This window comes from Curcuma longa, chromosome 21 (assembly GCF_044706935.1).
Source record: "Curcuma longa cultivar G26 ecotype Majalengka, Jawa Barat chromosome 21, ITB_CL_G26_1.1, whole genome shotgun sequence".
In the NCBI taxonomy this organism is placed as follows: Eukaryota; Viridiplantae; Streptophyta; class Magnoliopsida; order Zingiberales; family Zingiberaceae; genus Curcuma; species Curcuma longa.
Window position 1 is genome coordinate 4235662 of NC_133881.1, and position 18340 is coordinate 4254001.

The 18340-nt window shown below is 39.1% G+C and overlaps 3 protein-coding genes across 4 annotated transcripts; all 3 read left to right on the forward strand.

Annotated features, from left to right (window-relative positions):
* Positions 1 to 828: 828 nt before the first annotated feature.
* LOC141814675 (phosphoinositide phospholipase C 4-like) lies at positions 829 to 8075 on the forward strand. Its single transcript, XM_074702613.1, has 9 exons — positions 829 to 1204; positions 2383 to 2579; positions 4264 to 4399; positions 4497 to 4727; positions 4839 to 5083; positions 5251 to 5368; positions 6298 to 6450; positions 7432 to 7518; positions 7627 to 8075. The coding sequence occupies exons 1-9, from the start codon at positions 890 to 892 to the stop codon at positions 7918 to 7920; spliced, it is 1776 nt and encodes a 591-aa protein (XP_074558714.1). The 5' UTR covers positions 829 to 889; the 3' UTR covers positions 7921 to 8075.
* Positions 8076 to 11651: 3576 nt separating this feature from the next.
* On the forward strand, positions 11652 to 14161 carry LOC141814386 (protein trichome birefringence-like 28). Of its 2 annotated transcripts, none has more exons than XM_074702342.1 (5): positions 11652 to 12292; positions 12413 to 12584; positions 12657 to 12856; positions 12933 to 13091; positions 13701 to 14161. In XM_074702342.1, the coding sequence occupies exons 1-5, from the start codon at positions 11658 to 11660 to the stop codon at positions 14080 to 14082; spliced, it is 1548 nt and encodes a 515-aa protein (XP_074558443.1). In that variant the 5' UTR covers positions 11652 to 11657; the 3' UTR covers positions 14083 to 14161. The 2 variants fall into 2 exon arrangements, with proteins under 2 accessions (XP_074558443.1, XP_074558444.1); XM_074702343.1 differs by having other exon boundaries at positions 13704 to 14161.
* Positions 14162 to 16080: 1919 nt separating this feature from the next.
* LOC141815555 (RING-H2 finger protein ATL2-like) lies at positions 16081 to 17115 on the forward strand. The gene has a single exon (XM_074703502.1). It carries the CDS (start codon positions 16105 to 16107, stop codon positions 16963 to 16965), a length of 861 nt encoding a protein of 286 aa, XP_074559603.1. The 5' UTR covers positions 16081 to 16104; the 3' UTR covers positions 16966 to 17115.
* The last annotated feature ends 1225 nt before the right edge of the window (positions 17116 to 18340 follow it).

An 18340-nucleotide genomic window follows, 5' to 3' on the forward strand; every position in this document is an offset into this window, starting at 1 on the left:
AATGACAGCAAACTACCTAATGTTGGTGAATGACTTAATAATTATATAGGTGTTGATTTTGAAAAATAAAATTACAAGAAGCTCGGAGAATTGAAACATTTCCCTTGGGCTAGAGATAGAACACTCCAAGGAAGGTTTATTTCTTTGTCAACAAAAGGAATATCACAAAATTATTAAAGAAAGTGAGAATAGTACCTAGATTGCAAGCCAATATCGATACCGATTGAGGCAAATACAAGATTATCTTCTTATGATGGAAAAGACTTGGAGGATGGTTCTATGTTTTGATAATTAGTGAAAAAATCAAATTTATTGTGATTTAACAAGATCAGGTATTTTATTTGCAGTATGAATAATGAATCGATATATGCAAACCCTAAAGAAATCACATCCAAAAGCTATACTATGAATTCTAAGGTATGTTAAAGGTGCATATATGTCCGTAGAACTCTCCAGAACCTGGGTATGCATGATCCAATATAGCTGTGAAAGGCCGGATAATAATGGACAGTTTCAAGGTTCGTTAAATCGACCGTCCACGTGCACCTACAACCACAACAATGACGTCACGTCGGCAGCGTTTGCTGTCGTCATCCGGCTCTAAGTCAGTCAACGCCAACTCATCACCAAACTAACCACTTAAAAAACTCACTCACACTGCAACCTCTCAACAACTCTCTCACCGACACCTAACTGGACGAGAGGGCCCGACGCGCTAACTCGGGTAAGTCTGTGGGTAAATAACCGGTGCAAGTAGGTTCGAAGTAAATGAAGCAAGCAAGGGGCACAGCGACACCTATCACGTTGCCCGTCCAAATAATTAGAACTTGGACAGTTCTTGTCGCCCGATTTCAGACGGCGACGAGCGTTCTCGATCGGAGACCGCGCGATGGGGAGCTACAAATGTTGCCTCTGCTTCACGAGGAAGTTCCGGTGGTGCGAGGCGGAGCCGCCGGCGGACGTGAGGGCGGCCTTCGCCGCCCACGCCGGAGAGGGAGGGAGCTACATGGCCGCAGATCAGTTCCGGAAGTTTCTTGCGGATCAAGGCGATGCCGGCGATGATGCGGAGTCGGTCATCGAGAAGGGACTCCAGCTGGGACCGAGGCAGCACCTCCGAGGCAAGCTCGCCGTGCCGGCTTTCACTCTCGATGACTTCCACCGCTACCTCTTCTCCGTGGAGCTCAACCCTCCCATCAGATCTCAGGTACCTGCTCTTCTATTTTGCGATCAGCTGTTGCACCTGTTGGATCTAGGTGAATGAAGGATCTTGTTGTATATCACTGTTGGATTTCTCGGATGGTTCTGTTTCGAATCTATTTGTACTTTCTTATGGTACGGTTAGGTGTTTAATTGTTGTTGTAATACAGATCGAAGACCTGTATTGTTTTGTTCTTGTAACTTGATATCATATGACGATTTCCTTGTTTTAAGCGCAAGACGATTAGAATGTGTGACATGAGTGTGGAGTAAGCTAGCGCAAACGCATTAACTTTTGCCTGAATCGTGTTAAATGAAATTGTGAAGAAAGCCAAAAGTGATTTTCCCCCCTTCCCATCCCTACTTTCCTGGGAGGGTTTAATTTCATTATTTATTTGGAGCTAACAACTTGTGCAACATTCCTTGTTCTTCAAATTTATTTTGAAGTCTAAGTAGCTATCTAACTTTTTGCAGTCTAAATCCATTTCTCATTGGTGGTGGAAACTATATTTCCTACCCAGCTATGTATTTACTTTACTGGACGAAAATTTTTCAAACTTTTCCTTATGTTGGATAGCGGATTCTATTGTTGGTTTTGAGTAATGAAGGATCTTCTGTTGGGGCATATATAATATTTTCTCTTACTCACTGGAAAGCTGAAGTGCTAACAAAAGTATTTGGAGCATCTTCAAACTTTCTTATTCATGGTTGTGATTGAAAATAATGTTTTCTAGCCTGTAGAATTTTCCAATGCTCGAACTTTGGATAAATCCAGTTTTTATTGTACAAACCATAGTTCCACATGATATTCCTTTATTGCCTCCTTTGTTGATGGGTTAGATACCGAAGCTCAAGTTTGTCAACTACTTTGTTGTTTCATATTGTATCTGTAGCCTGTAGTTTATGAGCGTGACTCACTTTGTAAAAGAAACTTGATGCATTCATATTATAGTTAACTGAAAAAGTTGTGCCTGTGTGTCTCTTTGATAGCATTTGAACTACACGTTCTTTCCCCCTCTTTAAATCCTTTTCTAAGCAGTAATCTGAGAAATGGATATTTATAGCTTCATTTATGCACTTTGTCAACTTAGCCAATAGTACCTAAGCATTCCATATACTTTTTACATTGTAACTTCTCTATCAATTCTATTTGTGAATAATGAAAAATAAATTCTTTGTGAACAGGTTCACCATGATATGACTGCTCCTTTATCCCATTATTACATCTACACAGGACATAACTCATACTTGACTGGAAACCAACTGAGCAGCGACTGCAGTGATGTCCCCATTATAAAAGCACTCAAGAATGGTGTGAGAGTAATTGAGCTAGATATGTGGCCTAATGCCACAAAAGATAATGTTGATATTCTTCATGGGAGGTATTGAAACAATTCTCTGCATCTCACAATAGAACTTTATGGGTTATATTTTTCTTCCTTCTGTTTGGATATGTTGTTAGCTAGTAAAGCTTTGGGCAATCTGGAGTTATCTAGATTATGAGCTACAACTTTAAATTGGCTTGTTGCATGTGTTTTGTCATTGAAGCCATACAAATGCTACTTTATTTAGTAAAATATTAATTGCATAGTCCAAGAGAATTGGATGATGGTTTACACATGTTTCTAGAGGATGATATCTGCTATAATGTAATGTTAGATACTCTATCAGACACTACTTGGGCTTTATTGTCAAGCCACTTTTGTTGTGTGGTGATTTACTATATTTGACATTTGCCTTCAGAGTTCAAATTTAGAAGCTTATTATCGTAGACGAGTTAAGAATGATAGGAAGTTTCCTGGTAGCTGTCACCTCAACCAGGAAACAGAACTACAAATATTCTAAAATTAACTGCTGGTTTCATGAAGGTGTTTGTTTTGGACTTCTAAACTGCTTTTTCCTAAGATGTATTCATCCATTCTAATAACCCTGCATTTGGTCATGATTCTCAAAAGATTCTCCTGTTAATCTGGTAATTTAAAATTTTAAACTATACAACTTAGAACTACCTTGATTGAATTTCATTAAGGTCATGGAAGCTTGAGCTGCCTTCCTTGCAATTGTACTTTTGCAAAGGGCAAAGATCTATCTACAACTCTTTTGATCTCAGTTGCAGTGCGGAAATCTATTTTTCTTTAAGCATGAATTTTGTGAGTATGGGATTTCAATGAGTAAATTAAGCTCCAACTATCTTAACGTTGACAAAGTCTAAAATCATCTCCAATGATTTTGGCCTAAGCTTTGTTGTATGCAAGTAATCATACAACACATGAATGAAATTACCTAAATAACATTGAGCAAGGACTTCTTCATTAGGATATCTAGTGTGATTAATGATTCAATATTCAACTAAATGTTACTAGTAGATGTTTCTGGTCGTGAAACACTGATGCTTTTAAATAAGGTTTTGTATCTTAGATGTAATCCTACCAATGTAATCATTGATACCCTCATACCATTAGGATTGGAATTTAGGATGTTCAAAGGGAGTCTGATGGATTTTATTATGATGCATCACCATCTAATAATGTGTGAAACAAAATAGTTATTGGTTTCTGGTGCCATATGTTTTTATTGAAGAGAGTGATGGCTTGCATGGACTCAGATGGCTCCACTCATCACATGGAACTATCTGCATAGGCTCTTTTATTTTCTATTTATCTAGTTATCTTAGAAAGATTTGGTAGTTATATCAACTGATTTGATTAAGTAGTTCTGGACCAGAAAAGAGGGTATCATTAATAAAGCGCTTTCAGTTTCCAGTATTATGGTGTTGATAAAGAGTTATAAACAACCTTACAATTTGATAGATAAAGGATTGCTATATTTTAGACTAATACTATTACCAGTTTCCCTTTAGATCATCAATATGAAAATTTATCAAAGAAAGTGATGTAGTGGGCATCAAAGTTCTTTCAGAATGGACTTTTTTGCTTGATTCTGCTTTTTGAGAACATGCTGGATTCTGCCCTTTTTCTGCAAAACTTAACTTGTGAGCTTGTTAGCACATCGAAGTCATTGTTACTTACTCATGATCTTTATTTTGGTCTTGCTGTAACTTTGCAGGACTTTAACTTCTCCTGTGGAACTTATTAAATGCTTACGATCCATTAAGGAGCATGCCTTTTCTGCATCCCCTTATCCTGTCATCATAACTCTAGAGGACCATCTTACTCCTGATCTTCAAGCTAAAGTCGCTGAGGTAAATCTGCTATCCCTTCTTTTTATCATAGACTGTCAAACTTTCTTTCCCTCTAAATGTAACTTCACTGTCAAATAAGGAAAAATGCTTTCTTTAGATGGTTGTAGAAACATTTGGAGACTTGTTGTATTACCCTGACTCAGAATCTTCAAAAGAGTTCCCATCACCAGAATCTTTAAAGAAAAGGATTATTATTTCAACCAAACCACCAAAAGAATATCTTGCAGCTAAGAATGATAAAGAGAAGAATGGTAACTCCCAAAATTTGAATGGCGATGAAGAAGCATGGGGAAAGGAGGTGCCTGATCTTCAAACCGAGCTCGACAAGGTGTCTGCATTTGCATTTGCATTTGCAGTATTCTAATTAATTTTGCTATATTTCTCTTTATGTATACCATTTTTTTTGTCCTATTTCCTCCATGACAATGAAAATGTTCAGACACAAAACAATGATGATGATGTGGATGATATCGATGAGGATTACCATGATGACAGTGATGATGGTAAGAGTATGTCCCAGAGACCATCACCCAAATATAAATCTATTATCACTATACGAGCTGGAAAGCCCAAGGGTGATATAAGTGAAGCATTAATAGATGATCCTGATAAAGTTAGACGTCTCAGTTTGAGTGAACAACAACTTGAAAAGCTAGCAGCAACTCATGCGGCAGACCTAATAAGGTATATATATTCAGCCATTATGTTTAAAAACTTCTTGGTATTTATGAATCTTGCCATTCCTTGTTAGAGAATAAAATTCCATGATTGATTATATCATTTAGGCGTATGGAAATGGAAATTCTCAATCATCTTATGGTGACAATTGCTGCCATCGTTTTCTTCTGTAGGTTTTCTCATAGAAATTTACTCCGGATATATCCAAAGGGTACACGCTTCAATTCTTCTAACTACAATCCATTTGTTGGCTGGATTCATGGTGCTCAGATGGTGGCATTTAACATGCAGGTAAGCTTGATATAGTTGCTCTAACTACACTAGTTATGTTTTCATCACCTTAGTCTTAAAATCCATGCATTACATGTCCATTGTAATTATTTGCTCAAGAAAAATTTATAACTTGTGATTATTAGGTAGACTTAGATGAGTGGATGCGCATTTAACAATTGCACTTGAAGAAATGCTGATTAAATTTGACTAAGCAATGCAATTTATAAATAATGTTCTAGTTATTAATGGTGCATTTAGTAGGGTGGAATTGGAACAGAGTGGGATGGAATTCATTCCCTCATTCCATTCTAATGTTCATTCCCTCTTTGATTCCATTCTAATGTTCATTCCCTCTTTGATTTCATTCTAATGTTTGGGCAAGCGGTTTGAAGGAGGGAGTCATTCCATTCTACCCATCCCATAATTAAGATAGGTTGAAAATTGCCATCAATCCATAATCAAAATGTAAGACTTAGATGGAGTAAACAAAGTTAAACATAGAATGAATGGTTCCATTAGACATATCATTCCATTCTCATAAACAAATACAGGAATAAAATGCATCATTCTCTTGGTTCCATTACATTCCCATTCTCATCTCAGTTCCATTATATTCCACCATAACAAAGCACCCAAGTGTCCTATTACTTGGATGAAAGACATGCAAGAGAGAAAGAAAAGTGACAGAAAATGTACATCATTCATGGAGCTCCATGTGTAATTTTGTAAGCTTTTTCTTCCCTTGTATCTCCTATCGAATTAATCTGAACCTAAGTACCGTAAGGTTGGATGTCATTGTAGCACTACAATACTCTATTAAATAACTGAATAATGATCCATTGAACTTTGCGGATATGCATTTTCATTTACTTTATACCAGAAACTTCTTTTTCTTTTTTTTTTTATCAAGATTACTGTTTGAACTTGTTGAAGTGTTCTTTCTGTAGGGATATGGAAGATCACTGTGGTTGATGCATGGATTTTATAAATCAAATGGTGGATGTGGATATGTAAAGAAACCTGATTTCCTGTTGACTGTTGGTCCAAACAATGAGGTTTTTGATCCTAAAGCAAGTTTACCCATAAAGAAAACCTTGAAGGTGACTCAATCATTGATTTTAGTCTGTTATTTATTTCTGTGCTTTTTTATTTTGTGTCTTTTATTTTCACTTTAAAGGTCTGATTATTTGGACGAAAGAGAAGAAGGAAAGGATCACAAAATTATACATGAACCATGGAAGTTCTCTATGCAATTTTGTGATCTTTTCCTTCCTATCATTCATATCTTCCATCCAAGTAATCCTCCCTTAACGTGTCTACTTGAGGGAAAGGAAGCTAAAGTAGAGGGAAATGAAAGGGTAAGTGGTCTCATTCTATTGCTTATGTGAGTAGAGAGAAAATCCATGGGGATTAAGGAACAATTTGAAGTTCTTTCCCTACTAATGGTTCTATTTAAGGTGTGCCTCCTAGTGTGGAAGAAGAGGGGGAAGGAAAGGAATAGGACTGCCAAGGTAAGAGGAGAAGGAAGAGAGAGGAGAGAAATTTCTTTTTGTGGAAATGAGAGAAACTGTCTTTACTATAATGTTACTAAGACACAGTGTTTAATCACTCATTTCACTACTATGCTTTCACTCCTCTTCTATTCACCTTTAAACAAAACCAAAAATGGTAAAAAGAGTTCCAAATTGTTCCCTTCCTCTCCCTTTTGTTCTTCTAACCAAGAAGGCAAGGAAATCTTGCTATTTTAGCTTTCCTTTTCCTCTTTTTGAGATCCTTCTCCCATAAAATAGACACACTCCAAAACTCAACTAAATAGGGGAAGAAAAGAGGAAAAGTGATGATATATGATTGGTTTAGCACTACATGTTGGGGTAACAAAAAATCAAAAGTCTAACTTTGTTTTTTCCCCTTATTTGCTTTTTGTCTTTCAAGTAGACACAAAAAAGAGGAAATCCCGCTACTTTCTTTTCCTTTCCTTCCTTGGCATTGTTCCTTTAGCTCTTATTGTCCTCCTCTGCTCAAGAAAACAATGTGCGTGCTGATTTGCAAATTGTTTATTGGATTTTTGATACTTGTAACAGGTCAAAGTATACATGGGAGATGGTTGGCGTATAGACTTCAAAAAAACTCATTTTGATTCATACTCCCCTCCAGATTTTTACGCAAGGGTAACAATCTCATATTTACACTTTTTTCCTTAAAGGTTTCTTTTAAAATCATCATATTCTTATAAATGTGAAACACATCAAGCAAAAAGTGATTTAATCAATCAATAGGTGGGAATAGCTGGTGTTCCGGCCGACACAGTGATGAAGAAAACGAAGATCATAGAAGATAATTGGACTCCAGTTTGGAATGAAGAGTTTATCTTCCATTTGACAATGCCTGAATTGGCCTTGCTACGTATTGAAGTCCACGAATACGACATGTCAGAGAAGGATGACTTTGGAGGGCAGACTTGCTTGCCTGTATCAGAGTTGAGACCAGGAATTCGAGCGGTGCCACTCTTCGATCGCAAAGGAATCCAATTTAATTCCGTAAAGCTTCTTATGCGGTTTGAATTTGTGTAATTAGTTGAAAGGGTAGGTAAGTTGGTTTCCCATTTTGGAGTCTAGATTTCAATTTAAATATGTGAAGTATCTTATGCAGATATTATCACATTTGTATGCAATGTACTCGATGTAATGAAGTTACTATGTAATAGGAAGAGCTTTGGTTTGTTGTCTGTGTGATTTAAAAGTTGCAGGTTCGAATTTCGATAATAGTCTGTTGCAAAGCAAAATAAAATTATATATAATAGATCGGGATAAACAATTTCTTCCAAATAAAATAAGATTGTGCAACTTTCATCGGGAAGGAGCATCGGATTGTCTTCTGTTTTATTTTTATGCATGTATTTCTTGTGATTTTTTTTCCAACTGAATCTTGAAAGCTTGTAGATATGCTGTGCTAATTTGTCTCAACTTTCTAATAATTTTTTAGAGTGAAAATAGGGGTACAAATGCGGTCAAATTTTACCGTGTTATTCATTTCTGTTCAAACTTGTTAGCTGAATTAAAATTAGCTCAACTAGTCCGAGAGACAGACGATCTTTTTCGATTTATTCATCATGTAAATTTGAAAGTACGAGCAACTCTTCGCAAAGTGCAAGCAACTCTTCACCTAGTAGTTCACGTTTCATTTTTTATTCCACTAGAAGAAAATATCCTAAAGTGAGATTCAAATCATGGGTAATTGGATATCTTATTGGGCTCTTTATTGTTGCACCATGTTTAGACAATTATTCATGTGGCAAAAGATCATACGCTGATCCTGAATATTCCACGCGGTCAGTCCTACAGCTATTTGTAAAGAAATAAATTATGGACGACTCTGCCCTGACGTAGTAGCCCATACATAGGGAGGTCAGGAACTCAACAAGTATTTCATTGTTGGGAATTGACTCTAAGATCTCGCGTGGTAAACTTCCATGAATATTATTCATTTCAGCAAAAAAGTGGAATTCACCATCAAGCAGCCCCACGACCATCTGTGAGGAGATAAATCGAGAAGTTACAGTTGATCACTGTTCCGGCTCCTTACCGACGACAGCTGAACCACCAAACAGGACGGAGGCCACGTCACCCGATACCAGCACCGCGGAGGAGAAAGGACCTGCGAGGGGGCACTAAACGCATGGATTAGCGGGGCGCCGGGGGATCCCGGCGTGGCCACTCCGACGCTCAAGTCAGACCAACAGAAAAGTGGAAATGTACCCCTCGGATGCAAGATGCGTCTAGTATCGTACCTGGGAGGTTTATATAGAACGCGGGGGGGGGGGGGGGGGGGGGCGATACCTTTGGATCCAGCGGCCTGGGATTGGAGGAAATGACGGCCTCTCAGGGTCCGCTGTATGAAAGGTTCTCCAGATCAGATGGTCTTTCCATATATCTTATCCTCTTTGAAGGGTCGCGATTGCTGGGAGACTTGGTCATCCACATCGCCTCCTGTGGATAGGTTTTGCGAAGGAGCTTTGATCTTTATGCATTAGTATCGTCTCCACGTCAGATGTGACCAACCTGCAGGGTTAAGGTGCACTGATGCAGGGTATTCCTAGCTGTGTAGGTAGGCGGGTCCCTTCGGGCCTCCTTATGTGTTTCATGGCGGAGAAGATCAATAGGAAATCCTTTCCTCAAGGTGGGAAGGAACGGGTGGCTGTAGCTAGGTGCTGGCCCCTGCCATGACAATGTGTCAGCCCGATGTGTAGATTGGCCCGTGATATGGCGACCTGGTAATGAGGTCGGCTTATGATACGGCGACCTGGCAATGAGGTCGGCTTACGCTGCGGCGACCTGGTCATGAGGTCGGCTCTTGGTTGTAGTTTTACTTTCCTGCTAGAAGGAGAGGTATCGAGTGGGTCTGAAAGAGTTAGACTGGTGTGATGGTCCTACCTCTGTCCTGGTTGGGAGGTGGGTTCGGGGCTGTTATGCCTACCAGCATTTGTAAGATGTCAGTGGTACAAGCGCACGATTCTTTAGCGGGGGAGGTCGAGTAGCCTGTGTGAGGCGTTATCCCTAGTTGTGGGGGTGTCTATAAGATGATGAGGTATGTGCCGATCTCGGGGCTAGGTACGTGCCAGAAATTTGGGTTTAAGTCCCCTTTCTCTCTTCCTGGGGGCTATTGGTTTTCCTTGCTGGATGTTCCGTCCTCGCCACGTGTCTTTTGGGGATTCTCTTTATCCTACGTGTTTTGCCCATGTCATTCCATCCGGATCAATCACGACAGAGGAGGATATTACCTCGGCTTCACCGAGATTCGATCCTTATCCATTTCAGTAAATCTACTTCATCATAATCAATTTAACTATGCTATGGGACGACTCCATAAATATTATTTAAGTATTTAATTGAGTTCAATTATGAATGTTATTATTCTTATAATTTTTGTTAAATATTTATTTATTCAAAAATTTTATATATTTTTATTTTTAATATGTTATGAATACTCTATTAGAAAAGAACATAAAAAATTTATAAAATTATCCATAGATAATATATATATATATATATATATATATATATATATATTATTTTTAATAATTAAATTTTATATAAATTAATAAATAAATTTATTTATAAATTATTCATGAAAATTATTCATCAATATTAATTAAATTCATTAATGTTTAGATTTATTTATTTTATATATGTTTTTACAATTAACCAATATAAATGAGTTTTAAATCGAATACTAAGTTTGACCTCAATTCATTTACATCCCTCTGCGAAAATAGTTTATTAAAATAAAAAAACTAAATATCCTAGTGAGGATCACAGTAAGGGTATCATAAATTTTAAATACCAGTACGTATTTATACCCATCTAAATATTTTATAGTTGTATTCATCTTCCATTTGTCACGAGTATTATAGAAATATAAAACCCAACAAATTTTATTTTTATTATAAAATTTATTTATTTTTAATTCTCATTTTTGTTACAAAATTTTTGATAATTATTTTAGACAAGGAATAAATTATTTGTAAATATCTCTCAAATAAGATAAAGACGTCCACAATATTTATGTTAAGATGGACTACTTCATTGACAATCTAATACATATTCAAGATTTATATACTTAAATTATCAAAAAATAAAATAAAATAATACATAATTATTCATAGATTTTTTTAATGGTTTTATATAATAAAATATTTGCCATCCTTTTTTCATCATTGATCAAATCATTTAACTCGATTTAAAAATTCATCTTCTCTCCATGACATCACGGAATGATTAAGAACAAAACATACATGGGCATGGTGGAGACCTTTGTCTACCATGACAAGGCACTGATTAAGGAAGCTTCGGCAGAAGCATGAGGTGCTGGTGAAAACAAATTTTTTTTATATATAAATATTGTAAATTATTTACATAAATAAAACTGTTGAGTTACAGTAAGTATATTAAGTAATTATATATATATATGTGTGTGATAGCGAGTAAAAGAGTTTAAAAAATTCAATGAGAAATGGCAAAGATGGTTTTTGCTTTTTAATCAGCCAAAAAACATTGATTAATCATGTATTATTAAGATCGCCCATCCTTTCCCTTTGGGAAACTTCTCTGTTGCTTAACCATTGACTTTTCTTCGTGCTCCGTCAGCTTCATCGTTTGATTGAAATGCTTTTCATGCTGAAGAAATAAACTATGGAAAGTAATTAATGGTTGAACGATTCCTTCGACACCTGCTCCTTTTACATCCTCCTCCTCTGTCTCCTTTTGTTCACCAGAATACGCTCAGAATTCAGAAGACTAGAAGAGAGGGCATGGAGACCACGATGCCTCGCCGGAAAGTGCCTATTCTAGCGGCGGAGACGGTGGACTCGAAGCACCGATCCTCGTCCGTTGCCGACAGAGGCAGTGGCCGGAAGATAAGTAAGTACTATGTTTTTGTCGTCATCTCGACGGTGCTGCTCCTGTTCACGTTCATACAGAACGACGACGTGACGTTGGTCGCTCAGTATCCTTCCGGCAACCGAGATAAGTCGCCGGAGGAATTCTCCACAGTTGAGACCGTAGAGAAGGAGATTAAGGAAGAAGAAGAAGAAGAAGACAAACTGACCCAAAAGCCTACAGTGCCCGTTGACGTTGTGGTCGACGTTCGTGTGGCCGAGGTCGAGGTCGACTCTCAGATTGTCGTCACAAAAGAAGTACTTAAAGAACAAGAAGCGCGCGAAGAAAAGCTACCTCCGGAGAAGGAGCAGCAGCGAACGATTCTCGAGGTGCCGGAAAGCTGTGACCTGTTCGACGGCCGGTGGGTCTACGACGACGTCAACTACCCGTTATACAAGGAGCCTGAGTGTACGTTCTTGACGGAGCAAGTGACGTGCTTGCGGAACGGCCGGCGAGACGACAGCTTCCAGAAGTGGCGTTGGCAGCCCACCCACTGCGCTCTGCCAAGGTACCATTTTTTTAGTTCACATCGCCGGAAAACTACTCTGAGCACCTCGCTCTCGATGAAATTTAGTCCCACATGGACGGTTTCATTGCCAGTAACTCAAGATGCCTCTTTTAAATCAAGGTTCGAAGCAAGGATTTTCCTCGAGCGGTTGCGTGGGAAGCGTTTCATGTTTGTGGGCGATTCCCTGAACCGAAATCAATGGGAATCGATGGTGTGCTTGGTTCAGTCGATCGCGCCGTGGAACAGGAAATCTCTCACCAAGAATGGCTCGCTCAACATCTTCCGGCTCGAGGTAATCAATTCGGACCCCAATTTGTTCAATCTTCTTCCGTTCTTCGTTAATTGATTTGAATTGGGACTTTAGGATTACAATGCGACGGTGGAGTTCTACTGGGCGCCGTTCCTGGTCGAGTCCAATTCCGACGATCCCAAAATCCACAGCATCCAGAAACGGATCATCATGCCCAAATCGATCGATAAGCACGGCGAGCACTGGAAGAACGTGGATTACCTCGTCTTCAACAGCTACATCTGGTGGTTGAACACCCCGGCCATGAAAGTCCTGTGAGAAACTCGGTCATATATAGTTAGTTCCGATTCGAAATTTGTGAGGTTTGGCATCTGATTTGGATCGAAACAGGCGAGGATCGTTCGAGAAGGGATCGAAGAAGTACGTCGAGGTGGACCGGCCAGTGGCGTACCGGCGAGTGATGAATACCTGGGCGAAATGGGTGCAGAACAACGTGAATCCCAACCGAACCATGGCGTTCTTCATGAGCATGTCTCCCAACCACATAAAGTAAGATCAATCTCTCTTTAAAAATCCAATTTTTATTTCATTTCAGTCTCGAACCCCCACAAAGATACTCGTTTTTCTCTTCAAAATCCAATTTTTAGTTCGTTTCAATGAGGAATCTTCTCGACAATTCTCTCCGTAGAAGTAATTTTGCATGATTGCTGGCTGATTAACCCATCCATCGGCTTCAAGCTGTGCATCGCTGACGTAGTCACAGCGATATAATTGAAGCTACAATTCAACTCTTTTCGTGATGGCTTGAAGAAGAAGGCAATGGAAGAAGGCTACGTGATGCTGATGAGTTGGAAAGAAGCATCAAACGCGTGCCCATTTATATCGATCCAAAGTATAGCGCCGTCGTCACTCGTCAGGACCACTGGACCGTTCGAATTGGAGAATGACAGGAGGGGAATCTGCAAGAACTCAAAGCGAGTCAATGATTAAAGAGGCATTAGAATTGGATTCCTCCGCTAGCTTTAGAAAAGTCACTATAATATATTATATGAGAAAAATTAGCTTAAACACCCCTATACTTCCTAAATTTCCTTTATAGTTTTAACTTCGTGACTATACCCTTTTAGTTTTGCATTGAGTATGTAACGTATATTGCAGTAGCATGGCTTGGGAAAACCCCAAGGGGATAAAGTGCGCGCTGGAGACGGAGCCAGTGGCGGCGGCGGCGGCGAACCGGACGCTGCCGCTGGAGGTGGGAACGGACTGGCGGCTGTACGCGGAGGCGGAGAACGTGATCAGGAGGCTGAGGAGGAAGAAGGTGCCGGTGAGGTTCGTGAAGATAACGGCGATGTCGGAGTACCGGAAGGAGGCGCACACGTCGGTGCACACGTTGCGGCAGGGGAAGCTGCTGACGGCGGAGCAGCAGGCGGACCCGGCCAACTTCGCCGACTGCATCCACTGGTGCCTCCCCGGCCTGCCCGACACGTGGAATGAACTCCTCTACGCCCTCATCGCCTCTTCTCCTTCGCCACATTCCTAACTCGCTTTGTTTATATTTTTTTGTTATTTTTTTAATTTTAGTTTTTGTAAATCTTATTCTTGATGAATTAGTGCTAATTGCTGATTGATGGACGGTATTATATTCCTACTAATCATGATCGATTAAGAAATAATAAGACATCTTAATAATATTTTGATATTTATTTAATATTCAAATTCTAATACAACAATAGTGTGTCAAATTAATTATATATGTCATAGTGTAATTGTAGGGCGCCAAACAAGGGTTTAGTATTTATCATCTGATATTAATTTTCATAATCTTGTAGATTAATAAAAAATACATAATAATATTATATATATATTTAAAAATAATCTATTATCTAGGATCAACTATTTTTCAAGAATAAGATTATATAATATAAAAAGTTATTAATTATCTTTGTACATAAATTGATTCATCTCCTTTATTTATATATTTCACTATTAGTTCCCCTTGTTAATCATCTTTTGCATACTCTTGTGTAATAGGATTCAATTTAATATGGCTAGCACTAAAAGGGTCAATTTGTTTTCTATGGGATATCTTCCTAATCAATTTATATATTAGAATATAAGAATTGAGTTTAGAAATAGGGTAAATAGAAATCAATGAAAAAATTTTGGCATATATTTTACTATTCACCCTTTTGTAGTATTAAAATTTACCTTCCAAAATTTGCAATTCGTATCATTTTGCTCCCTTGAGGTATTAACATCATTTAGTTTAACATGATGGTATTTATATATACATATTATAATTTTTTTGGTTGTATTGTCACTTCACCTCAAACAATGTTGATAGTTATTGAAGAAAATGAAAAACAAAATTACAAAATTTGAGAAATCTCTCTCTCTCTCTCTCTATGTATAATCTTACCATCACTTTACCTCACAGTTTCTATTCAAACGAATAATTAAAAGAGAAAATTAAATTAAAACTTTGAGGAACTCTGTGAGGAATTTTAAATTGTTATTCTCTAGTATAAATTATAGAAAAGGAATAGAAGAGCTTAACTTGGGTGCTAAAACCATAAGCAAAGTCCAAGTCAACAACGATGTCGATTTGTACTACAAGTAATTAATTTGGACCGCCGATGTGAGCCGGTGCGCGTCCATCAACCCCTGTCAAATTAATTTGGGCCGATATATTGGCATTTTACTGGTTCAGCATGGCCAATTTATTTCAAAACAAACTAATCAATGTGACAAAAGGTATAAATTAATTAAAACAAACTAATTAATATTTATTTTAATAAAAAATGAAATCATCATCACAACGGTTCTAAAAGTTATTGATTTTACAATCATCTATAAAGAAATAAATCAAGAAGGTACAGTTGATCACTACGAAGAAGACATTACCTTGACTTTACCGAAATTCAAATCTTATCTACTTCAAAAAGTTATCAAATAGTAATAACTCAATCATGCCCAAAAGTAACTAATTAATATTCATAATTGAATGGGTTGAGATCCATGAGGTACCCAATTGGTTAGAAAGTGACATATTAGTTAGACGGATATTTACCTCCAATCACATAATTAATTAATTATTTTTTTGCTACAATAATTGAATGGGTCGAGAATTAATTAAAGGGAGAAATTACATCTCCAAAATTTTCTCACCAAATTTAACAGTTATGTAATTTCATTTTTTTTCTTTAACGGTTAATTAGCGAAATTACCGTTAAACAAGTCTAATGAAAACAGCCGATAATATTCTATCAAAATAATTTGTAAAAGCAAAGATATATATAGCTTTTAGCCAAAATTTATTTGATTTCTTTTTTTTAATAAAAACTTAAGAACAAGACAGCACCGCCGCCACGTCATTAATTTTGTAGTCGTAGTTTGACTCTCTTTTTTTCTTTTTTCTTTTTTTTTTTTTTTTTTTTTTGCCAATTTTGGCTCGTTTCCACGCTGTTTCTCCTTTGACTAAACATTGACTGAAAAGTGCGTCGGCGTTGCTTCATCACCTCCCTATGTAAACCAACTTCCCCGATCCATCGCCGGCCAAACCATGGCGGAGCCCGATGATGCCGACCTCGACCCCTCCGCAGCAGACCGGATCAGCAACGCGTTCATGGTGGCCGCGATCGTTTTCCTCTTCCTCGTCGTCGTCTTCGTCTTCTGCCTCTACCTCTACGCCAAGCGCCACCTGCGCCGCGCCCGGATCCTCGTCTTCTCCTCCGCCACCGATCTCGGCGCCTCTTCTTCCCTTCTCCGCGGCCTCGACGCCTCCGTCCTCCGATCTCTCCCCGTCGCCGTCTACCGCGCAGCGGAGTTCGGAAACCGGATCGAGTGCGCCGTGTGCCTCTGCGAGCTCGCCGACGGCGAGCTCGTCCGGATCCTCTCCAAGTGCGGCCACGGCTTCCACCTCGAGTGCATCGACATGTGGTTCCACTCCCACTCCACTTGCCCCCTCTGCCGGAGCCCCGTCGGCGCCGAACCGATCCCAGCCCCAAACTCTAATTCCCTCGCCGGATCCGAAACCCTAAATCCCGACTCGCAGACGAGCGAAGCGCCTTCCAGCTCTTCCGCCAGATCGAAGAAGCCAAAAGGGGATCTTGCTATTGAGATACCGAGAAGGGAGCTGGAGAGGTTTTCCTCGCCAGTTTCGCCGCTGCCGACGAGCAGGAACGCCGGCGAGGAGACGAGGACGCCGGGTTCCGGGAGGCTTCGGGCGGTGGTGCGGCGGCGGAGTATGGGGAAGCGGACTCCTACTCCTGGCTCCGGCTCCGCGTGTAGTCCGATGGGAGGCGACCTCGAGCAAGGAATTGGGGTGTTTCATGGAGAGGGAAGCGCTCCGCCGGCGAAGTCTCCGGCGAACTCGAGGCTCGAAACCACTAAATCCCATAAACTACCCGAAGCAAGCGTTTGACGAAGTGCTCAAGAAGATTAAACTTGCAAAAGTTTGTATAAAAGTGAGAATATAAATAACAGAGATTGCAAATCTCCATTTTTCTTTAGAGAATTCATTGATTTAAACTTTATGTACCATCTTGAACGATCGATCATTTCAGCTTATTACAATAAAACTATTCTTTAAATCCAAAAATTCTCTTATCCATCTCTAGAACTAGAAGAATCTAAAGCTTTAACTAACTCTTCTACTCTACTCTTCGCACCTCATCTTCTTCTTCTTCTTCATCATCATCTTCTTCTTCTTCTTTCGATATTTTCTCAAGGATTCCTTGACCCACTGAACCGAGGCTTCAACCTAACACAATGTCACACCTCTACTCACATAACATATATCGCAAAAACAAGCAAACATTTTTTCCTTGTAGAGTTGATGGATGATGATGAGGCTTACTTGTTCTGCGTAGGGTTCGATTTTGAAGGAGGTATCCTCCTTTTGCTCACCATTCCTTGCTTCGCAGGCATGAAACCACTGCCAGTGTCAATCTTTAGAGTTTTGTTCTGAGCCGACGAAAGTATCTTCCTTTTGCTCACCATTCCTTGCTTGGCAGTCACAATTCTGATCTTTAACAATGGCACCTCTGGCTCTGAACAGAGAACTGATTTGCTCTGCAGTGGTGGCGACGGCAGTAGCTTCCTCGCTCGAAGCCCGACGACCATTTCGATAGAGATCAGAAGGAGAAGAACTAGCAGGAGATTGAAGCTGCTTGTGTTCTTCATATTGTTCTTGGCTCAACACGCTGCGCCTACTGCTTTGTGATGGGGTTTTGAGGAGAATTTATAGGCATTTTGGAAGCCATGTGATGGAGGTTTGACTACTGATCGCATCCAAAAAGTTTTCATTCTTCGTTCTCGATTCAAAGCTCCTTAATTAGGGTTCATGGTTCATATGATCACGTGAGCGTTGGCATTTGATTACTGCACAGGCTGCAGCTTGGCCTCTGCCATGGCAAGCGGCTCGCGTGAATGGATTCCCAGTTCTTGAAACTTACTCAGCAAACACGCAGGAGAATGGATAGGACGTGGCAGGAGTTAAAATTTCCAATTAGTTTCTTTCTTGAGTCATACAAATTTCTTTAAAATTTCTGAAAGCTTTATTGCACTCTAAAATAACTTCTATACAGAACTAGACACGACGAAGTTAAAGAAGTTTGATCTTAACTAATTTCTTCTTCTAAAAAATGACAGCAGTGACGCAGTGCAAGAAGTCCAACAAAGTGTGCTTATTCTCTTTAATCATTATGCTAAAGTTTGTTCTGCACAGTGGCACAGATCTCCAAGAAGGTTACAGAACTTACAGTGTAGTTAATTAAACTGAATGAGCAGATTTTAGT